The 25,744-nt window shown below is 36.6% G+C and overlaps 1 protein-coding gene across 1 annotated transcript in view; it reads right to left on the minus strand.

Annotated features, from left to right (window-relative positions):
• Nucleotides 1-25,744, minus strand: part of spd-2 (spindle defective 2) — a 740,229-nt gene that overhangs the window by 252,685 nt on the left and 461,800 nt on the right. The window contains exon 16 of the mRNA XM_067150605.2: nt 6,205-6,565. Coding sequence (XP_067006706.2) covers nt 6,205-6,565 — 361 coding nt within the window. The remainder of the gene's footprint in view (nt 1-6,204; nt 6,566-25,744) is intronic.

Raw genomic sequence — 25,744 nt, forward strand, 5'->3', positions numbered from 1 at the left:
TTTAGCATTACCAACAGTTGACATAACAGACGCGAAAACCCAGATATCGGAAATTCAAAACATTGCAAATAAAATTGGCCTCAAAATATCATTTGAAAAAAACAGAAATTAAGCCCCAAAAACCATCACAACTAAAAGAAGTTACCATAAGTGGTAATAAAATCAAAATAGTAACTCAATTTAAATATCTTGAAGTAATAACACATAACCTAAATGAAAAAACTCCAAACAAGAACAAATAGATTAGCTAAAGTACAAAAATTCACATGGGGCATCTACAACAAGAAATGTCTATCAATAAATGCAGAAATAAAACACAACACAGTTATAAAAATGGAAACTACACATGCAGCAGAAACACCTTTTCACCTGAATAAACAATCAAAGACTGACAGACGTCACAAAATTGAGAGGAGGATTGGAAGAACTTGCATCAACAAAATACCACAAAGATGGACAGTGGTGGATATTAGGCCTACCTAACAAAGTCTTGTACAAAGAGCTAGAACCCATTACAGATACTATGCATAAGAAGAGACTGGGATTCTTTGGACATATCATGAGGATGCAGGATTCAAGACTTCTGAAACAACCAGTACAACACAATCTAGTCTCAAAAATTACCACAACAGGATGTTCCAAGGAAGACAATATGGGAATGCTTAAGAAAGAAAAATGTACCCAAAGGGCTTATCCAGAAAGTTAAAATGCTTTACGAAGACTGCTGCAGTTGCGTACAGATGGGAAACAGTAAATCTGATTGGTTCCAAACCACTAAAGGAGTGCAACAAGGCAGTACCCTTTCACCCTTACTTTTTATCACTGTCATGGAAGAAGTCATGAAAGAAATTAAGCAGAAGAACAATACGGACATCAACGCATTTGCATTTGCAGATGATGTTGTAATTTGGGGAAATACAGAGAAGGAAATACAAGAGAGGCTGAACACCTGAAACATTTGAAAGCACACGGATTAACAATAAATAAATCTAAAACTGTTACTATGTCTGTCAACAGGCAGAAGAAAGGAAAAATAATGCTGGAAGGTACACAACTGGAAACAGTAGACCAATATAAATATCTTGGATGCATCATTTCAAGTGATAACAGAATACAGCATGAGATTAACAACCACATTCAAAAATCAGCTCAGTTTTACCATCAAGTTCGGAACCTCCTCTGGAACAAACAAGTTTCCTTAAGATCAAAGCAGATTCTATTCCAATCATAATTCACCCCCATAATAACATATGGCCTAGCAACCTGCACAACAACCAACAAGTGGATAGCAAACTACAAGCCACAGGAATGAAGTTCCTACGAACTATGGTACAGAAGACAAAAAGGGACAGGGTAAGGAATGAGAGAATAAGGGAGGAAGCTGGTGTGTACCCATCCCTGAATGAAAAAGTGACAAGGCCCCGTTTGAAATGGTTTGGCTATGTCAAACGAATGGACGATAGAAGGACAGCAAAACAAGGTTACACACAGTCGTGGCTGGAAAACGACCTAGGAAGAGATGGCTGGACCAAGTGAAAGAGGACATAGGAACAAGAGGAGTCAGCTGGGATGTCGTCTTGAGAGAGGAGTGGTACATGGACAGACAGAAGTGGAGAGAGCTCGTAAACCACACCCGGGCAACTACTGATGATGATGATGATGTTGTAAATGGATCAGAGAAGTATGAGAGGATCTGAAGGAAAGAGGCCTTACAACAGAATATAAAACTCAAGAATATAAACCTTTTCTTCATTCTTACACAAAGGAAACCCACAACATGCACATTTTCAATTATGGAAAGGGCATGAAGATCGGAGCGTCTGAAGAAGTACTGGCAGGACTGCAAAGCCCAAACAATCCCCTCAAAGACACCTGAACTATGGACTGACTACAGTGATCCTATTCGGTCATAAAACAAGAAGTAGTCCGCTATAGCAACTACAGCATATAGCAATAACCCCACTGTAACAGGTTTTTAAAGTTTTCTTTTCTGCCGCTTGAAAATTTCCATATTAAACCGAGTATTATCCTTCGGTTACACCGACAACTTTATCACTGTTGCATCCATTATTAAGAGTGATTAAGCGGGTGTTATTTTTGCCATTATTGATGGTTACGCACTCTAGTGATTATATTGAATGTGATCGATCATTTTCTCACTATGTGCACTAGGTTCTCGTCAACATTTGAAGGCAATGTCGGACTAGTGTACTGTAAACAAAATTTGAAGTGAAAGAACATAAGTCTTCATAATAAATGGGTAAATAATGTGGCCAATAGCAGCTGTCAACTGATTAGAAATAGAGGCAGAAATTAGCCATCACTTAATTGTAATGCTATTAAGTACGAACTGGTTAAATTTTGGAAAAGTTATTCCCATGTAAATTTATAGCGAAAAGGTTATTACTCTACTGGCACTGGAAGTATGTTTTCATGATCGGTTAAGTTGGGTTAGGCGACATAGTTTGCACAAGAAAACTGGGACGTTCATCATAGAAGCCTCTGGAACAATACTATTACAATTTTAAGAATGTAATTAATGTAATATCAGAATGGTAAAAATAACCAATGAGTAAGCTGTAGTTTCATATCAATTTTAAAGTAGGTGCATGTGTGTCCCGACTTTTATGAAGAATCGGATATAATGATAATTATGAATTCTCACTATAATGACTTCTATTATATAGCGCGCGTAAAATATTGATTTTATACGGCCTTCTAAATGACACAGTGCTTCCAACACCTCAGCTAATATAATTTCTAATTCACAAGTCATCTTGGGTTACAGGGCATGGGGAAAAAGATACAATAATTAGGGACCTGTCCCCATCGGGGGTTCGGGTCGATTCCCAGCGGTACTGCCAGGAGGGCTGGAGGGCATAGTCAGGTAGTCTCTGAATATATTAAATAGGAGACAACAAAACAAGGTGTCAAGTTAGGTTTGCCAACAGGAGAAGTCTCTTGAAGGGAGCCTCGGGGAAACATTGTAAAATCAGCACAGTTATCATCATCATCATTTCCCTACTCTAGTTTCCCGGGTGTGGTGTACAAGTGCTCGTCATCTCCTTCTGTCTTCATATATCATCTGTTTCAATACATCCTCCCATTTGCGTCCTCTCTCCTCCCCATCTGATCTTACAGTCTCTATCCAGTATTTTCTTGGTCTTCCCTGTGGGTCTGCTTCCTATGAGATTAAGGTCAAAACATTTTCTGGCAGGTTCTTTTTCATTATATGCCCATACCACTGAAGTCTGCGTTTCTTTATGACACTGGTAATAGGAACCTCGATACCAGCTACTTTTCTATTCACTTCATTTCTGATCTTGTCCTTTCTGGTAGTTTGGTTCATGGTTCTAATGAATCTCATTTCAGTTGCTTGGATTTCCTCCTTTTCTGCTATGTGCTTTACGTCGCACCGACACAGATAGGTATTATGGCGACGATGGGATAGGGAAGTGGCTGTGGCCTTAATTAAGGTACAGCCTCAGCATTTGCCCGGTGTGAAAATGGGAAACTATGGAAAACCATCCTCGGGGCTGCAAACTGTGGGATTTGAACCCACTATCTCTCGGATGCAAGCTCACAACTACGCGACTAACTGCATGGCCAATTCGCCTGGTGCTTGGATTCTAATGAAGTCTTTGTTTAGTATGGTATATCTCTAAACTGTACGCGAGGATTGGTGCAAAGTAGGTGTGGTACATGATGTTTTTGCTTTTTGTGGTATTTTGCAGTCCGAGAGAAGATTTCTGACTTGAGTGCAGAAGTTTGATGCTTTCTGTGCCTCCTGCCTAACAGTGTTGTCTTTCGAGATTGTGCTTCCGAGGTACTTGAAGTGGGAAGCTGATTTGATTTTTTACTCCTTCCAGAAATATATTTGAGCTTGTTCCTTCCCTGTTGATGGTCTTTGTTTGTTTTGCTCATCTTCAGACCAAAATTCTTGAGTGTATAGTTTCATTCGTTAAGTTTCTTCTGAACTTCAGCTTCTGTCTTTCCCCATAAAAGCACATCATCAGCAAATACCAGGGCGTTTGGTTCACTGTCCATTTTCTTGACAGATTTTATGACCTTCTCCATTACTATTACGAACAGGAGTGGTGATAGGGCATTCCCTGTTTGACACCTCTCTTTGTTTCAAACCATTTTGATCGTCCGTTGCCTATCTAAACACAGCTGTAGCACTTCTGGTATACCATCTTGACTTTGTCAATTAAGTACTTTGGCACCTTTAGGTCTTCCAGACATTCCCATATCTTGTTTTGAGGAACACTATCATATGCTTTTTCGATGTCCACAAATGCAATCACAAGATTTCTTCCATATTCCCAGTACTTTATGTCAGCATTTTTACTGCACTTCAACCTTTCCTGAACCCGTGTTGTTCTTCCTCAAGCAAGGGTCTCATTTCCATGATCTTTTTCAGCAGCTTCAGTGTGTGTGACAACAGCGGGATGCCTCTAATTTTCACATTTTCGTTGGTTGCCCTTTTTGAACAGTGGGATGACGACTCGTTTACTCCAATCTTCTGGGATTTTGTTTCTTTCCCAAATCACTTATAACACACTATATAGCCAATTCGAGCCTGGTATACCAGCTTCCTTTATCATGTCTGAGCTGAGGACTTCCCATTTCACATGCTCTTTACTGCTGTTTCTATTTCAAGCTATGTTAATAGGTATTGGGTTAATGGCTACGGTAGCTGTGAAGGCCCTTCAGGAACTCTGAAAAGTGGTAGCAAAAGGGGCTCTGGTTAAGACACAGCAGGACGTTATGCTACATAGGTTCCAGAATGGGTAATTAAAAAAAAAAAAGTAAATAAATGCAATGTAAAGTTTAATCCTATACCATTTGTATAGTATCATTCAAAGTAATTCCACATACTGTATATCAGTTGACTATATTTGTAAGTAGTACAGGAGATATTGTAAGTAGAATTTTTTAAACAATATAAATTTATTAAGGATGAGCTGTGTGTTTAATAGAAAAAAATTGTTAGCGTAAATTGTATAGTATTGTATTATAGGAAAATTTTCTTTTCTTGTTAATTTAATATTTAGTGTTTGACAATAACGTATTTCAGTGTACCATTTGCCACCGAGGTAGACACCTCATTTGCAAATAAAGAGATTGTGATTTGATTTGAAATCAACTGAAATCTATTCAAGTATATTCGTACATTTTTCTGTCACGTCTTTCTCGATAAATCAGCAATACTTTAAAGACCATGTTTTTATTCCTATTAATATGAGAATAGAGATTTTTATCCATTTAGATTCTTCCTCCTTCAATTTATATGTCGTCTTCAGCTTCTTCCTTTCATAAAGAAAATTACTGTATGAATATCTTTCAAAGAACTTCACAATTTTTAAAGCTCATTTGTTTTTTCATTGAGATAATTGAAACATGATATGCCGAGTACTGTAAGAAATGTTCATTAAAATAGTTCTGAAATTTGTAATGGTAGTTTAAGCTGCTAAAGAAGAGAACTTTGGTTGTTGTTCAGTGTATTGAAATTGTAATAAATTTCATATTAATGAATTATGTTACTGGCTTAAGATCCTAACTACTTTTTCATGGTTTTCATATATGTCAAAGCACCAGAATTTTGTCCTGCGCGAATTCTTTTATATACCAGTAAATCTACGAACATGAGGCTTATGTATCTGAGCACTGGACTGACCCATGATTGAACCTGCCAAGTTGGGGTAAGAAGGCCCGGCCAAATTTTCGATTAGTGTTGACAAAGTGGACGTTCATATTTATTTGACCTTTTGATATGATATGGATCAATTTACTATTGACTATTATGGTTAAGATTACCAATTAGTTTTCATTCTTTGCATTCAAATCATCCCTTCAGATATTCCGTTTCAATTTAGACGTGTGCAGTTCCCCATTTGTTTCAATTTCACTAAGTTCAGAAACAAGGACAATTGCATAAAGTGCTTCTCCCATGGTCAACTATAGCGACTTGTTCAAGAGTTGGAAAGGCAAACACATTATACATCTTAGGAAGGACACCTAATATAATTTATCCAGAAGCTGTAGTTTAATTTAAAAAGTATATTATATGGTCTTCTATACTGTTCAGCCACACAGAAATACTGTTCAATTTTCATGGTAATGATTGTCATCAGTATGAGAATGGAAATGAGGAGTCAACATTGGATGTCTTAACCCATAAAACAATAATAAGAAGCATACCTCTTAAGTGGTGAAGAGAATTTGTGACCAGGACAGAAAGTAATGTGAATAGCATCCTCCTGGTTTGGCTCCAGTGACAGTTCAGCTCTGTTAAGACGTATGGTGCCGTCGGTTGTCGGGTCTAAGATCTTCACACCAAGAGATAAAGGCACCACACCACTGTTCTTGATAGGTACTGTTCTATTTATGGTCTGTCCAGACCATCGCGCAGACAGTATTACCGGTGATTGGGCTCCTATTAACAGTTTACAGCGGCCAACACAACCTCGAATATGCATTTTCTTCAAGAGCAGCGGCTTGGCTGATGGAACATCCATACTTATGCAGAGGTAAGCAGACAACTTGAGGAAATCAAACGATGCTGGAAAATTTAATTGTAAAATTTAGCATCATGGAACATTTTGTGAGAAAAGATTACATTCACTTTAAAAGATGGATCAAAAAGCAACAATCAGCTTATTAGCACTGAAGCATAATCTGAAATACAGGTATGTTTGATTATGTATGGCATTGGTCATGAGCAGCACAGTGGCCTAATGATAACTAAGAAACAAGGTACAATAGGGCGTGTGCATATTACGATACACACTGTGTAAAAGAAAACTGTCCTGTTGTACTGCATTTCCAAGTTATCATTTCAGTTTTGTTGTTGTAATGGTGGCAAAGTTATCATCACACAAGATGGTGGTTTGAATGCAAGCATACACTCGTAGATTCCCATACTCTTTCAAACTTATCAGGTGTTGGTGGCTGCCCTGCAAACTTATACAATTTCTTCAATATGCTCAAAAATCTACTCTCCATGGCAACAGTTCAGAAAACCTGTCATTACAGTCTTCTAGTCGCTTTAACTTATAAATCTCGTTTCTGTCCCGTATTTTGAGTGGAGAATCCCACCTTCCAATACTTATTTGTTTTTTACTGCTAGTCTTAAAATCTAATTACAATACTAAAAAGTACACGTTTCATTCCTAATGTGGAACATCTTCAGCTAAAAAGGATACACAAATTGGCATTAAAAAAAATAAAAACACTTATGATAGGGGCTAATGATAAGATAAAATGTGCCTTCATGTTGAGTTAAAACCTCAACAAGTCAATGTTAGAGTTTGAGATAAAATCTGACGTAAGGGGTCTTCTTTTTTCAAAAGCTGAAGAAATATGTACCTTTAGTATCTTGAGTATAACTTAAAATGTAAAATTTTAAAATACGATGATCGGGAAAACTCCTAAAGAATAACCAGAGTTGAGGTTGATTTTATAAAGTTTTAAGATGTTGAAGGAAGTCTGTAACAAAAAGAATGAAACATTTGTTTTAAAGTAGGAAATAAAGAAAAAACCTTGTAGTGGCCATGACTATATCATTACATATATGAGAAGCTCTGTATTAGTACTATTATAATAGTGATTTTTTTCTGGACGGATAGAGATATGATGCTGTTGTTATGAAACTTAAGTCATCTTTGAAATATACACTTACTGGTTTCCTGAATTTTATAGATTTTTTTTTTTTTTTTTTTTTGGGAAAATATGAAAAATATGGTACTGTGAAGGATTATTGACAGTAGCTATGGTTATTATAAACAAGTCATTTATATTCTTAGAAGATTGAAGTTTCCTTATACAGTGAATATTTAAAGATCATGAAATTTTATACACTTTATATGTATTTTATCTATACCATCAAGAACTTGGCATATTAACCTTGTTGTTATTGTTCTGTACAACATCCAAAATTTATGTGGAATACATAACCTCTCCTGGCAAAGAAAAGGACAGTGAAATGGACAAAGATTGGAAGAAAAATACTTTTAGATGTGCTACCTGGATTGTACACAAAGATGACCAGCTGGACAACATTCTCGCAAAAAAAAAAAAAAAAAGGAAGAAGGACATTTGAATTGCAGCAATTTCAGAAACGAAAAGAAAGCTTCAGAGATCAAAAGTGACGGTAAATTTTTTACAATTTTACAGTGGGGTTGACAGAGACACTAGAGCACAGGCGGGTGTACTGCTCACGGTACACAAAAGATTAAGATCAACAATTGATAACTACACTTTTTGGAATGAAAGGATAATCCAATTCAGACTAAAACTATCCAGGGGTTATCTTACAGTATACGCTCCAGTGGAGAGCAATTCAAAAGAAAGTGATGGGTTCTATAATAATCTGCAAAAGATAGCCAAAATTAACAAATAAGATATGCTACTATTACTGGGAGACTTCAATGCCAGAGTTGGTAATGAGAAAACTGAGAATCACATCGGAATCCATGGAGAAACAACTTGTAATAACAATGGAACGAAATTAATAGATTTCACTGTCTTCAATCAGTTAAAGATCATCAATACAATGTTCCCACACAAGGACAGCCACAAGTACACGATTATATAATTTGTAATGGTAAATTGGAAGATTTAGTCTTGGATACAAGAGTCTATCGAGGCCCTGAATTGGAAACTGATCACTATGTATTAGTAGCACCTATTCATCTGAGGCCTAGATGGTATAAAAGAAACAAACAAACAACACAAGAAATTAAAACTTCTTACAAGGTTAACCTGTTAAGAGACTCCAGTAAAAAATGGCTGTACCAAAACAGACTTAATAATCTTACGCAGATGACACCAGTTAGTGACAACGTGGAAATGGAGTTGTCTAATTTGTGTTTAATTTTAAATCAGTCTGCTTTTGAGAGTTTGGGAGTTAAGAAAAAATGGCAGAGGAAAAAGGGTTTAAGAATCTGGGGTGAAGAAATTGAAGAAGTTATTTCAGACAAAAGAAATGCTTACAATTTTTTTTTTGTCAACTAGTAAATTAGAAGATAAATAGAGTATCACCACAACACAGCAACAGCAAAAAGGGAAGTGCAGAAAAAGCACAGAAAGAGTTGGGAAAACGTTATTTCACACCTCGAGACTGATGTAACAAGACTACAACCACAGACCTATAAAGAAACTGAATAATGATGTAAAAGAAGACATACACATTAATGCAATACCTCTAACGGAGTGGCTCATTTAGTTTCAGAACCTTTGGAGGGGCTCAAATATTGAGTCATTTCTTCCGCCACCATCTCTTTACAAGTCTTTGGAATGATATACTAACAATTTGTTGGTTATTTTGATCCACCTTTTCAATACAAACTACAGTTTGTGTTGCTAAGTTGTAAAGTTACAACACTAATTTACCGGGACATGTTTCGCTTTTATTCACAAGCATCATCAGCCTATACAATTGCCTCAAGGTTTGTCATTTTTGGGTTGTTGTTACAATTTTCATTACATTGAATGTAAATCTAATTTCAGTGATAACAATATTTAAAACAAGAATAATATACACATTAAAAAATTATGACAATATGATTTGCAATGTTAAAATGGATTAACTCTTAATTCTAAAACACATTGACGTCCAAAACACAGTTTTTAATTTGGCTAAAAATTGTTTGCGATGTTAAAATAAAATTGATTCAACTATATAAGAATTGTGCTCTCTAAATAATGTTATTTAAAAAGACTGTAATTTTGCATTATGCGTGATTAGTCATGATAATCTAGAATTGAAGTCTTGAGTTCGTTGGAAAATGGCTTCTAGATTTGATGAGGCTTGCTGCTGCAGTTCAGTTTGGCAATTTGATCAGAGGAAGTATTGACATATTTAATTCTTGTTTGTAGCGACCAGACTCTCCGTTGGAAGTTGATTGTTTTGATGTAAGTTATGGTTAAAAGGGGCTTCAATCCAAATTTTGAGTACTGGTATCTGATTATGTTTCTTTCGATTTATGGAATGGAAGAAGCATTTGGAACAAATGGAAATGAACTTAAGTAATATTGTGTGTGTGTGTGTGTGTGTGTGTGTGTGTGTGTGTGTTGTGCTTATAATGTGAGTGTTGATGTTGCATTATCACTTACCCCTTTGTCTGCTGCTACAGAATCTTGTGGGCCTTATTGCGTTACTGTGACTATTGTCTGTTGTACGTATGAAGGAGCTGTTGTGAAGGGCGGGTAGGGGGTTGAGGGGAAGAGATGTTGGACGGGGCGTTTGCTATTGACGTGCTACGTGGTCGGGAATTCTTATTTGTTGTCGAGGTGGGGGTAGAGGACGATCCTGCAGGCGGGGCGTTAAGCTTTGGCGTGTTATGTGGAGGGGGACTTTTTTGCGTTGCTGAAATGGTTTCAGTTGTGAGTGTATTTAGATTGAATATTTTAAAGAATTTGCTTTTATCTGATTTGAGATTTCGTAATAATGTTGGCAACTGTTCTATTAACGGACTTTTTATTTCAACCGCGTCATTCAAGTTTTTTCCTTTATTAAAGTATTGATCCAAATAAATATATATGTTTTCGAATTCTGTCATTAGCTTCCCCTTTTCGATTCTTTTGATTATTGTAAGGTCCTTATCTATTGAGGTGTAATGATGGCCGGTTTCTTTCATATGATTACTCATTGCGGAGTATTTATTGTGTTTTAAGGCATTAAAGTTTTCCATGTATCTGGTTAGGAAACTGCGTCCAGTTTGGCCAACATATGAAGATTTACACTGTGCGCATGTTAGTCTGTATATTCCGGAGCCTTGAAATTTGTTATTGTAGGCATTTACTGTGTTATGGTTAGAAAATAAGTTTTTGTTAGTGTTATATGTTTTAAAGGCTATTTGCATATATCGTTTTTTGAGTGGGTTTGCTATTTGGTGAATCTTTGAACTGGTGTAAGTGAAGGTTGCATATTTGGATTTTTTAGTCTTTTCCGGTGTGAGGTTTGTGGCTATTTTGAGCTTTACTTTGTTGATAATTCGATTTACTATGTCTGCTTTATATCCATTGGCTAGTGCTAGTTCTTTTATAAAATTTATTTCTTTTGTAAAGTTCGCGAGTGATAAGGGGATTTTGTAGGCTCTGTAGACCATACTGAAAAAGGTTGCTTGTTTGTGGGATTTGGGGTGGAGTGAGTCATTTCTTATTGTTACTGGCGTGTGTGTTGGTTTTCTGTATATCTGATAATCAAATTTGGATTTTAAGCGTGTTACAGTAACATCTAAATAATTCAATGAGTTGTTTTTTCGTCTTCTTTGGTAAATTTTACGTATCTATCGATGTTGTTTAAAAATTCAAGGATTTTTTCGCTGTTATTTTTTCGGTTGTCTGTTATACAAATGTATCGTCAACAAATCTCAGCCAAAGACAGATTCCTTCTATGTTATCCATATAAATATCCGCTAATATTCCCGAGCTGGGGTCACCCATGGCTAAACTTAATTGGTGGTAAATTTTATTGTTAAAGGTGAAATAGTTATTATTTAGTACGAATTTTTGTTAAAGGTGAAATAGTTATTATTTAGTACGAATTTAAGTAGTATAATAAATTCATCTACTTCTAGCTTACTTAAGTTGCTATATTTGGAAAGGTTTGAGTTAATAATTTCGATCGTTTCTCTAATGGGGATATTGGAATACATATTGGAAATGTCAAATGAGCTCATTCTATGGTGGGGTTGTAAGTTGAAATTTTCTAATCCTTTGCAAAATTCAATTGAGTTTTTAATTGAGGAGTTACTCTGGAACTTATAATGCTTTTTGAGGAACTGATGTATAAATTTTGATATTTTATATGTTGGGCTATTTCTGCTGTTTATAATTGGTCGAATGGGTGTATTGTTTTTGTGTACTTTAGGTAGTGCCTTTGCCTTGGGTAATGTTGGGTTCATGTTGACCATTTTTTTGTTGTTCTTGCTCGGTGTAATACCGAAATTCTTAAGGTCTACCCAAAGAAAGAACATATCAAGCTCAAAATCTCTTGACACCCAAAACAGAGTAAACAAAATATGGCTAAAACACGAATTAAAGTTACTGTACAGAAAAAAATCGCTACTAAACTTACAGCTCTACAAAGCACACTTAAGTATATCCCATTTTACATCGCCTTTAGACTGGAGCTCCATTCAACGACATACCATTGAAAAACTCTCAAACATCTTAGACAGAAAGCAAAAAACTCTAGAAAACAAACTAAAACACCTAATAGAAGATCAAAAAAAGTTAACCGTTAATGGAAAAAATGATTCAATTCCTTTAAAGATAAACAACCCCACGACAATTAATTTATCAGACACCAATTTTTCTGAAAATGAAATGAACATACTCAACAAAGGAACTAAGTTCAATTGGCCTAACCCGTACAAAATGGAAGAATTAACTATCACAATAGCGGAATCTGAAGCAAATACAGGGAAACTGCCAGCAGAAATACAAAATGACATTAAATATGAAGTAAAAAAGAAACTCCCAAGTTTAGTAAAAGAAATGAAAACTAATTCCGACCAGACTCTCCTAAAACAAATAAAAGATTTAAAGACAAAAATAAAAGATAACGACATTATCGTGACTAAGGCAGATAAAGGCGAAACAATAGTCCTAGTAAATAAAAGTGACTATATCAAAAAACCCGAAGAATTCTTTTCTAATGAATCTTACACTATGGTAAATAAAGACCCGATCTCTAGAATTCAAAGGAATCTAAAAACAATCCTTAAAAATTCAATTTGTTTATTTAATGAGCAAGAACAACAAAAAATGGTCAACATGAACCCAACATTACCCAAGGCAAAGGCACTACCTAAAGTACACAAAAACAATACACCCATTCAACCAATTATAAACAGCAGAAATAGCCCAACATATAAAATATCAAAATATATACATCAGTTCCTCAAAAAGCATAATAAGTTCCAGAGTAACTCCTGAATTAAAAACTCAATTGAATTTTGCGAAAGATTAAAAAACTTCAACTTACAACCCCACCATAGAATGAGCTCGTTTGATATTTCCAATATGTATTCAAATATCCCCATTAAAGAAACGATCGAAATTATTAACTCAAACCTTTCCAAATATAGCAACTTAAGTAAGCTAGAAGTAGATGAATTTATTATACTACTTAAATTCATACTAAATAATAACTATTTCACCTTTAACAATAAAATTTACCACCAATTAAGTTTAGCCATGGGTGACCCCAGCTCGGGAATATTAGCGGATATTTATATGGATAACATAGAAGGAATCTGTCTTTGGCTGAGATTTGTTGACGATACATTTGTAATAACAGACAACCGAAAAAATAACAGCGAAAAAATCCTTGAATTTTTAAACAACATCGATAGATACGTAAATTTACCAAAGACGACGAAAAAAACAACTCATTGAATTATTTAGATGTTACTGTAACACGCTTAAAATCCAAATTTGATTATCAGATATACAGAAAACCAACACACACGCCAATAACAATAAGAAATGACTCACTCCACCCCAAATCCCACAAACAAGCAACCCTTTCCAGTATGGTCTACAGAGTCTACAAAATACCCTTATCACCAGCAAACTTTACAAAAGAAATAAATTTTATAAAAGAACTAGCACTAGCCAATGGATATAAAGCAGACATAGTAAATCGAATCATCAACAAAGTAAAGCTCAAAATAGCCACAAACCTCACACCGGAAAAGACTAAAAAATCCAAATATGCAACCTTCACTTACACCAGTTCAAAGATTCACCAAATAGCAAACCCACTCAAAAAACGAGATATGCAAATAGCCTTTAAAACATATAACACTAACAAAAACTTATTTTCTAACCATAACACAGTAAATGCCTATAATAACAAATTTCAAGGCTCTGGAATATACAGACTAACATGCGCACAGTGTAAATCTTCATATGTTGGCCAAACTGGACGCAGTTTCCTAACCAGATACATGGAAAACTTTAATGCCTTAAAACACAATAAATACTCTGCAATGAGTAATCATATGAAAGAAACCGGCCATCATTACACCTCAATAGATAAAGACCTTACAATAATCAAAAGAATCGAAAAGGGGAAGCTAATGACAGAATTCGAAAACATATATTTATTTGGATCAATCTATATATATAAAATAAGAGTTTTGTCTGTACATTGCTCAGAATTTGAAAAGAATTGTATTTCTGTATCGGTCATGTCCACAGTAACAAGGAAATGCAATTTTTACTTTTTCGTAATTTCTGTCTGTCTGTCTGTCTATGTATGTATGTACACGCATCACTAGAAAACGGCTGAACAGAATTTAATAAAAATCGGTATGCAAAGTCGGAGAATAAGTCGCTACAATCTAGGCCATAAATAATTTTATTCACGCTGATTGAAATGGTAGTTTAGGGGAAGGCCTAAAATTTAATTCTCAAACATTTGTATTATTAGTGGTCCTATCTTAATGAAAATCGGTATACAAAGTCGTGAAGTAAGTCACTACAATATAGGCTATAAATAATCGTATTCACGCTGAAAGAAATGGTAGATTAGGGGAAGGTCTTAATTTAAATTCTCAAATTTTTATGTTATTAATGGTCCTATTTTAATTAAAATCGGTATACAAATTCAGAAAATAAGTCACTACAGTCTAGGTCATAAAGAATTTTATTCACGCTGAATGGAATGGTAGTTTAGGGGAAGACCTAAAATTCAATTCTCAAATATTTGTGTTATTACTGGCCCTACTGACAACTACTTCATGACTAAAGTTATATAGTATTACATTTCCGATCATTTATGTCTTATACATTTTTACCGTACCGGCTATGATAACAGAGATATTCATGAATTTGGTTTATTGTGGCAAAGTCCATATCAGCGCCAAGTCACGAGAAAATGGGTAAACAGAATTTAATGAAAATCGTTATGTAAAGTCGGGAAATAAGGAACTACATTTCGTAAGATGCCCTAATATCACAGAGTCGAAAGAAAGCTATGTGAAGGCCTACAATACCGAAAGCTCATAACATTGAACAACAATAACATTATATTGACCATTGTTTGTTGTGATGTGCTTTGTGTCTTCTGTTGCCACACATGTCCGATAGACGGGATTACTGCTGCATACCGAGTATTGTTTTTAATTTGCTTAAGTCGCACCGACACGCATAGGTATTATGGCGATGATGGGATAGGCCTTTCCTATCCCATCGTCGCCATAAGACCTATCTGAGTCGGCGCGACGTAAAGCAAAATAGCATAAAAAGGGATAGGAAAGGGCTAGGAGTTGAAAGGAAGCGGCCCTGGCGTTAATTACGATGCCCCAGTATTTGCCTGGTGTGAAAATGGGAGACCACGGAAAACCATCTTCAGGGCTGTCGGCAGTGGTTTTCGAACTCACAACCTTCCGAATGCAAACTCACAGCTGCACGCCCCTAACCGCATGGCCAACTTGCCCGGTCGTACTGAGTAGGCCTATAACAGCCTGCCTGAATATTAGCGGGAAGTAGCAGGGGAGTTAGATAACTTTCTTCTTTAGCATGCCATTCCTCTGGTTCATAAATTTCCTGATACTACTGGTACGTAACAAACTGGTTCATCATAGCATTCAAACTATTCAATCCCTATCCTGAGGCATTGATTGGGATGAGCAGTGTGCATATTTAACAGAACAATGGCAGAGGAGTGTTCACAGCTGTCTGTGGCCTGGTCATTCCAGCAATGGAACTTTGGACTGTTAGGTCGACACCGTAGTACTGTTCGTTAAATGTGAGAAAATGTGCGGTTTTCCATTTGAGCGATTATTTTATATTGCTTTTAATCCCTACATTCCTACTGACGTTTTTGTAGTGGCCTAAGTTAACTGTAGTTAGGAAAACCACAAAGACAGTTTTTCTGAGAATCCCGTAGCGAAGCACGGGTACATCAGCTAGTACTTTAATAAAGGAAAAAACTTGAATGACACGGTTGAAATAAAAAGTCCGTTAATAGAACAGTTGCCAACATTATTACGAAATCTCAAATCAGATAAAAGCAAATTCTTTAAAATATTCAATCTAAATACACTCACAACTGAAACCATTTCGGCAACGCAAAAAAGTCCCCCTCCACATAACACGCCAAAGCTTAACGCCCCGCCTGCAGGATCGTCCTCTACCCCCACCTCGACAACAAATAAGAATTCCCGACCACGTAGCACGTCAATAGCAAACGCCCCGCCCAACATCTCTTCCCCTCAACCCCCTACCCGCCCTTCACAACAGCTCTTTCATACGTACAACAGACAATAGTCACAGTAACGCAATAAGGCCCACAAGATTCTGTAGCAGCAGACAAAGGGGTAAGTGATAATGCAACATCAACACTCACATTATAAGCACAACACACACACACACACACACACACACACACACACACACACACACACACACACACACACACACACACACACAATATTACTTAAGTTCATTTCCATTTGTTCCAAATGCTTCTTCCATTCCATAAATCGAAAGAAACATAATCAGATACCAGTACTCAAAATTTGGATTGAAGCCCCTTTTAACCATAACTTACATCAAAACAATCAACTTCCAACGGAAAGTCTGGTCGCTACAAACAAGAATTAAATATGTCAATACTTCCTCTGATCAAATTGCCAAACTGAACTGCAGCAGCAAGCCTCATCAAATCTAGAAGCCATTTTCCAACGAACTCAAGACTTCAATTCTAGATTATCATCATGACTAATCACGCATAATGCAAAATTACAGTCTTTTTAAATAACATTATTTAGAGAGCACAATTCTTATATAGTTGAATCAATTTTATTTTAACATCGCAAACAATTTTTAGCCAAATTAAAAACTGTGTTTTGGACGTCAATGTGTTTTAGAATTAAGAGTTAATCCATTTTAACATTGCAAATCATATTGTCATAATTTTTTAATGTGTATATTATTCTTGTTTTAAATATTGTTATCACTGAAATTAGATTTACATTCAATGTAATGAAAATTGTAACAACAACCCAAAAATGACAAACCTTGAGGCAATTGTATAGGCTGATGATGCTTGTGAATAAAAGCGAAACATGTCCCGGTAAATTAGTGTTGTAACATTACAACTTAGCAACACAAACTGTAATTTGTATTGTAAAGGTGGATCAAAATAACCAACAAATTGTTAGTAGATCATAGCATAGTTCAATACGGGTCTAATAATGAGATTAGTTACATGTAAAGTCTTTGGAAACCATTACACTCTAAGAACTGGAGCTAGTACTCAGAAAACTTAGAAATGGAAAAGCATCTGGAGAAGACTCAATAAATGCAGAACTATTCAAGTACTCCAGTGACATCTTCAAGCAAAGCTTTCTCAAATTCATTAATTTGGAATGGCAACAGACCACTAGAGAATTGGTAAAAAGCTTTAGTTATTCCTCTTTATAAGAAGGGGAGTGTGAAAGATTGTGGAAATTACAGAGGAATAAGTATACTCAACTCAGCTTACAAAATTTACTCAAATATTGTCAGAGAAGAATTATGCAGGTATTATGTAAATGTGATTGGTAATGAACAACATGGATTTCAAAAGGGATGCTCATGTGCTGATGCTTAATGTACATTGAAAATCTTAGTAGAAAAACGCAGGGAAACTCGTGTAGCATTTGTTGATTTTAAGAAAGCCTTTGACTTAGCTAACAGGAACAGACTTCTTAATATCTTAGCAGAAGATAATGTCCCACAACAGTTAATAGATAACATATACAACATGTGCAGCAAAGTTAGGTAATCATCAGAGTGAATAATCTATATGAACAACTTAATGCAGGAATGGAGTCATGAAAGGCATGGATCAATCCCAGTCAGCAGATATCTCACACATCTAGACGCCATACTCTTTGCTGATGATGTTGCATTGGTAGCATCAGAAGATGATCTTCAGTGGTCAATGTTTAATCTCCAGAAAGTCTCTTCTAAATTCGACATGATCATTTCACGACAAAAGAGCATAATAATGGCCTCTAAGGGGAAGGACCCTACCCCCAGTAAAATCTGTTTAGATAATAAAATTTTGGAAAGAGTCAATGAATTCAGTTATTGGGATACAAATTATCTTACCAAGGGGAAATTGACATCTCTGCAAAAATAACCAAATTTACCAGAACTACAGGAATAATAAATCATATCATATGAAGCCATCTCTTGTCCAAAAACACACTCGCTTACGTCTTTACAACACTTGAACCGGATCAACACTTTGCTACGGCAGTGAGGCATGGACAATAAGAACTCAAGACATTTCCAGAATTACAGCACGTGAAATGATGTTCATGCGTAGAACAGCAGGCTACATGAAATGGGATCGTATAAGAAATGAATATGTGCTTAAGGGACTGAATGTGAAACCAGTAATCAATTACATCTATGATTACCAAGAAAACTGGAAACGTCATGTTCAAAGGATGGAATCTGGAAGACCACCGAAGGAGATCCTATGCTTTCAACCAAGAGGACAGAGATCTATAGGATGTCCAATGAAGCGATGGAAAGAAAATGCAAGACCATAACGGGCCACATGGCCCAGTACTTGGAAGGATGATGATGATGATGATGATGATGATGACATAACCTCTCCTGCCCAAATGCCAACCTCACCTTCCCAAGATGAACAAACCTGTTCCCACAGACGAGGCCCTGTCGACCGAGTCACGGCGGTATAACCGTTATATCAATTACGGAGGAAATGCTGTAATTTCAGCTAGTCCGTTAGCTGAGAGCTGGCAGCCCCACCAATGGTCTTACTTCCTTCAGGCTAGCAACCCGTCGGAAGGACATTTGATTGCTTTCAAGTCTTGCAAAAACAAAAATGCAACACCGTAACAGGACACATGGCCCATTACTTGGAAGGAAGATGATGATGATGACCTTGTAAATATACAGTCATGACGAGTATAAGGAACAATGAAAATGCTTTACCTCCCATCCGATCCACTTCCCTTATGCTGTGCCCACAGCCGACAGTGTGTATGTGTATGGCTATGAGAGGAGCACGAGGTGAAAGAGAGGAAACTGAGAGGAAAGTAGGGGAAATGTCGTGGAAAGTGAAGCCGATGGGAGGGAAACGTACGGGATGTATCTCCACATCCTTTTTTGATGGCCTTCCTACATAAATCTAGGTTGGAAGCCTCTTCCAACAGTATATTTATATTATCAGTTATTTCATTTACATTCTGACTAAGGTTTTGTTTTTGATCAATCTCAATATAAATAATGTCTAAAATATTCATCAATTTACCCTTATTTAAAGTTCACAAAATGGTTAAGTCTCTTTCTATTGTTGTAAAAATATGGTTATATTCAGTCACATGTAAGCTCATGGCCAAGTATTACTTATATTTTTCGGCATTTACATGTTCCCGGTATCTCACTAGGAAATTTTGTCCTGTTTGCCCAACGTAAGAAAATGGCACAATCTATACACTTGAGATTATATATCCCCAGATTTAAATATCTATTATTACTCGCAACACTTTGGTGATTAAAGTTTATTATAATTGGTACGAAAGGCTATATTGAATCTTGAAAGTATTAGTGATCTGATATGAAGTTGTTTGAGATTTACTTTTTTTTTGTCTATCCGTTACTTATCGCTATTTTGCAAATAAGGCCAATTTCTTTCTGAAAGTCGTTCTAGGACAAGGGGATATTAAAGGCTCTATTCAAAACGCTTAGAAAATAACTTCTTTTATGTGCTTCACGGTGGTGTGAATCTTTTCATATAGTATTTATGGTTTGAGTTGGCTTTCTGAAAATCTAAAAGGACAGGTGTTCTTTTGTTTTATTTTGATAGTTAGATCCAGAAAATGTAGTTTACTATTATTATCAATTTCTAATGTCAATGTTATAAAAGGGTATAAACTATTGATTTGGTCTATTAAATTGGCACTACTACGATTTGTTCATCCACAATTTACAAAGATGTCATCAACAAACCTTAGCCAGACGACAATGTCTTTTTCATGGTTTAAAATTTTGTGTTTCTCTAAATAATCCATGTAAATTTCAGCTAAGATGCCCGATGATGGGGCGCCCATCGGAAGACCTCTTTGTTGGTACACTGTGTCATTGAAAGAAAAATTAAATTGTTGTTGAGGGTAAATTCCAAAAGTAGCATGAATTCTTCAATTTCATGGTTACTAAGGTTTTTGTGTGTCCTTAAGTTGTTCTTGATTATATCAAGGGTCTCTTTGTTGGGATGTTGGAATACATATTGGTAACGTCAAATGAATTCAAGGTGAAAGATGGTTTCAATTTTATGTTTTCAGTAGTTATGCAAAATTCAATTGAATTTCTAATTGTTGTTCCACTCTGAAATATGTAGTGCTTTTTTAAGAAAAAGTGAATAAATTTAGAGGTAGGACAGTTTTTGAGATTAATAATCGGTCTTATGGGTGTATCGGGTTTGAGAATTTTGGGTAAAGCTCTTGCTAAAGGTAGCCTTAGGTTCATACTAATTCAGTCAGGTTGAAGGATGTTGCTGATTTCAATTAAATTCATTATGGAGATTGAGACGGACGGATGCCTTCCTTTCATTGATGTTCTAGTAAGAAAGAAACCGGACGGCTCCTTAGGATATACCATCTATCGTAAGCCTACCCACACAAATCGCCATCTTCATACAGATTCTCACCACCATCCAGCACAAAAACAAGGCATTCTCTCGACACTCACCAAGAGCAGAAAATTCTAAGTTCCCATAGAGGGAATTAGATATTTTTCACAAATAGAGCATGTCAAAAACAGATCAGATGTAAGGCTTTTCAGGCGTTTGCTCTATTAACCAGCGTTTTGTCTTAGGTCTAACACTAGACTCATCAAGAGTGGGATGTGTCAGACCCTACCCACTGACGCTGGGGTGTATGCAGGTGAACTTACCAGAAGCCCATTATAAGAGGCACAGTCTGATAACTGCATACGGGAGATAAATCTCCACAATGGAACTTAGAATTTTCCATTCAGAATTGCTAGGCGGGCAATAATTCCATTGTGGAGATTTATCTCCTGCATGCAGTTATCAGACTGTGCCTCTTATAATGGGCTTCTGATAAGTTCACCTGCATACACCCCAGCGTCAGTGGGTAGGGTCTGACACATCCCACTCTGATGAGTCTAGTGTCAGACCTAAGACGAAACGCTGGTTAATAGAGCAAATGCCTGAAAAGCCTTACATCTGACTCACCAAGAGGGCGAGACGAATTTGTGAGCCATCAAATATCCAGGTGGAGATGGATACACTCAAGGTCACGTTCAAGTGTAATGGTTACAGTGACTTGCAGAGAGCCCTGCATCCCACAGAAACGACCAAGCAGCTCACAGAAGAAGTGAATTGAACTTACATTCACAACACCACAGATCGAATTGCCATGGTCCTCCACAAACACAATATAAAAACCGTGTTTGGCACCGTCACTAAAATTGCTCACAGTGTGAGTAAAACCAAGGACAAATTGTCCCCACTTTTACATCCTGGGGCATACGAAATTCCCCGTACTTGCGGTAAGGTAAGGCCAAACATACCAATCCATTGGTATTTGTCTCAACCAGCAATAGCTTACAACACTATCATTGGGTCACGATGCTCGAGCTCTTACCCACACTAAACATTACACTATACGAGAAGCTGTAGAAATCCTAACAATTTCAACAGGGACACTGGCTAAGTAATTTGTGGTTGCCAGCCATTAAGGATTTCCCTTCACTATTGTTATTTTGTTTCGGTGTTTTCCAAATTCGTATGTTCCTCGTCGCCAGATGTTTCATTCCAGGCTTGTGTCAATGTCATACTTTCTTTCATATGTGCATACACATGTTGTGTTATGTGAACCTCTCTGACACATTCTGATGGTGCAACATAAAGATAATTGAGAAGTCTCCACCTTATCAATACATTAATTTATTTACTCTAAAGTAGTAAATTCAGTCAGTACCGGTTTTGATCCCTATGGGATCATCCTCAGCTGACACACAAAGAAACAGTTACAAAAACATCACATATGAAATATTACACCTTGTAAAACTAGTCCGATTAAATCAGACATTAAAAGTTGTTTGTTAAAATATTGGTGAGTGCATCTTTGGTTTAAAAGCGCCTGCTGTGTGAGGCATATGACCCCACTATGGCTAGACTATTATACATTGAATGGATTTTACATTTGTTTACATTAGTGTTTAGGATATTACACTTAATATCATTGGTCCATTTGATTCAAACATTAAAACTGACTTATTAAAATGGTAAGTATGTCTATCTTTGGCTTGAAAAGTACTTGTTGTTTAAGGCATATCGTCACACTGTGCCTATATTATTGAACATGGAATGAAGTGTGCACTTATACACACTAGTAATCGTAAATTTGTTATAATGTCTTGAAAATATTTGTTGTTTGAGGCATATCACTTCGTTGTATCTGATCTATGAAATGTCATTAGGATTGTTTACACTTTTGCATTGATATTTAGGATATTTCACTTTGTGTAGCTAGTCCAATTGGAACAAACATGAAAAATGCTTATTAAAATGGAACTTTCTTGGCTAAAAAATATGCTTCAACACTAGTACTATGAGATTGCTTTTTTTTTTTTTTTGCTAGGGGCTTTACGTCGCACCGACACAGATAGGTCTTATGGCGACGATGGGATAGGAAAGGCCTAGGAGTTGGAAGGAAGCGGCCGTGGCCTTAATTAAGGTACAGCCCCAGCATTTGCCTGGTGTGAAAATGGGAAACCACGGAAAACCATTTTCAGGGCTGCCGATAGTGGGATTCGAACCTACTATCTCCCGGATGCAAGCTCACAGCCACGCGCCTCTACGCGCACGGCCAACTCGCCCGGTATATGAGATTGTTATCGTCTATAGTATGTACATAAACAATTTTTGATCTGACATAGCAGGCCGGTTAAAAGTAAATAAAATAGTAAACTAATGGAATAGGTGCTATTCCTTATTCATACCGTTTGTTTTTACCACTTTGTACTAGTGAATTGGCAAGTGCATGACGTATGTATGCTAAATTAAAGCTTATATTGTTTTTCATTTATTACAATTTTCATAAATTGCTGCTAGTGATGAAGTTATCTTGGTCTATAGATATCGTTGAGAAAAGTTGCGTGTATGGTGACTATTATGAGTTGAATTTCGTTTGAAGTGCCGTGCATCTTGATGAAATTTAAATGATGTAGTTGTTGGCCAATACACGTTTATTATGATGATAGCGTGGAGGCTTCTTGTATGTTGTAGGGTATATGTATCTGCAAGTAGAAATAATTGGTATAAGAGATGGTGTATTATGGACTGTGACGCTGTGTGCTCTGCGCGGCTGCCTGTCGAGATCTGTTGCGTGTTATCCTGGGACTGTAGTTTGCGGAGGGGAGGTTTGGAGGGATGGGTGGAGCGCGGTTGGAGGAGGGGAGATCATTGAGCGGTTCATTTGTATGTGTGGGTTGTTGTTTGTTAATTCTTTTTAAATAATAATTTGTTAAGAGGGGAATGACTGCATCAAAAAGAATATTGTTTTTATCTGTGGTTTCATTTAAGTTGAAATTTGGGTGACGTATTCGTCTAGGCTTATGTAGAATTCTTCTAGTATACTGAGTAAAGGGGCTCTTCGGATTGGTATTGAGGATTATTGATATTTGTGAATCTGTGTTTTTGGTCATTGATATGTTGTCCCATGGCTGGAAAGTGTCTATGCTTGATTGCATTTATATGTTCGTTGTATCGTATCTGAAAGTTTCTTCCGGTATGCCCCATATAGCTGGCTCTGTAGTCATTGCATTTCAGGCGGTAGACACCCGCGTGGTTGTATTTATTGATAGTATTGACTGATTTGGAATTGTATAGTATGTTAGTATTGCTACGTGTGGTTTTGTAGGCTATTTTTAAGCCTTGTTTTTTAAAAATGTTAGTTATGGAGTGTATATGGTTATTATTGTAGGTAAATAGTGCATAGTCTTTTTTATCTTTTACGGTTCTGGTTAACTTGGTTTTTGATTGGTTTTTTATTTTCTTGATAATTTGGTTTATCATTTCTTTTTTGTATCCGTTCTGTTCGGCTATTTCATGAATTAGGTTCAATTCTTTGTTTAAGTCTTTTTTTGTGAGTGGAATATTGTATGCTCTGTATATAATGCTATAGTATGCGGCTTTCTTGTGGGTGTGTGGGTGGGTGGAATCTATTTTTACTGTGTTAGATGTGTGGGTAGGTTTCCTGTATATGTTGTATGTTAAATGGCTGTTGTGTCTAGTTATGGATATATCTAGGTAGTTTTGTCATATCCTAAGGATATGGCAAGCTGGGGACTGGATAGGGTTCTAAAATGCACTATACTCTACAATGATAACACCAAATTAAGGTGGCTTAATGCCAAGAATTAATATATTGAAATTTCCCAAAATTATTCACTGTACAATATATACATCTATATATACAACTATTGATATTAATTTGATCTTGAATTAGGGAACTTCCTAATCCTGCACAACTTTCTCTCTAGCTAAAAGTTCTTAGTTCCCTATTTAGTTCATTCAATACTAGTTAATACTTATCTTCCGAGCGATGGGAGTCTTCTACGATGTCTTCCTTCTTGAAGCCTGAGTTTCACTATCACACGTTAGCACACGCTGATACACTTCTTCCCTTCACTGGTTCTCCAAGAGATACAGTTCTGATTTACAATGTTACAGTCCAGGCTATTCACTAGGTGATTGAGTTCATATGTTGTACTGGAACCTGTCGATCCGTGGTTACCTCTTCCCTACTGACCGGCCCAATCGTGTATAGTCTTATCCCTGTTTCCTTGATAATAGGAGACTTTAGTCCCTGAGTGATGCTTCCCTCTAGCGTCCTCTGTATAGTTAGTGTCTATTGAGTGGGTTCCTCCAGAGAACTTCACTCCTATTGAAGAACAGTCAAAGTCCTTAATTGTCACCCTTTACTTTACGTCTTTACTAGAGCAGTATAGATTATGTGCTTCCAGTGCTTGTCAGAATCCGGTACTTTTCCTTGGTTGCGTAAGCCTAATTTACTTAAAAGGCTTCCCTTATTTTCTCGTTAAATTACGAGTCCGCCAGTGCGTTCTCTTCACCCTACCACTCATTTACTGGAGCGATCAGACCCCTGACGTATTGTCTTAGAGTACTATTATTAGTGATCTGACTTCGAACTTAACTTCAAGTTCTGTTCGCGACCTGACTGGCTCAATGTCCCCGCCAGACCTTCAGCTTCCTTCCCAACTACCTCCTCTGACTGTGAGCTATGAACTAACTGATCCCTCTCTGAGTTCTCCCTTAAGTTAATTCTGTATTTCGCTGTTGCTATGCTCAGCCGAACTTTGAACCCTGTATACTTCTGATTTGTCTTATTCTCATTGGCTGGCAGCATCCCTTCCCTGAGGGAATTCTCAACCTTCTCAATTGTTCCAGAAGGTCGAACCTCGGAATTTTCCCTGTACTACGTGCGGTTTAAGCCGCGCTCTGTCATCCTTGACCATGTACATACAGTGATACAGTGTGTTTGTTCAAACATTTCACCACTGCCTGAAAGCTCAGAACTGCATCTCTTTTAGTAATTCCCAATGAATATTTCAATCTCATTTTCTTACCCATATAATTATTTCCTCTTGATACCTTAAGTTTTATTTCATATTCTGACTCAACATTTCTTATATCTACTTTTATTTCTGC

Source organism: Anabrus simplex, chromosome 7, assembly GCF_040414725.1.
Source record: "Anabrus simplex isolate iqAnaSimp1 chromosome 7, ASM4041472v1, whole genome shotgun sequence".
Lineage (NCBI taxonomy): Eukaryota > Metazoa > Arthropoda > Insecta > Orthoptera > Tettigoniidae > Anabrus > Anabrus simplex.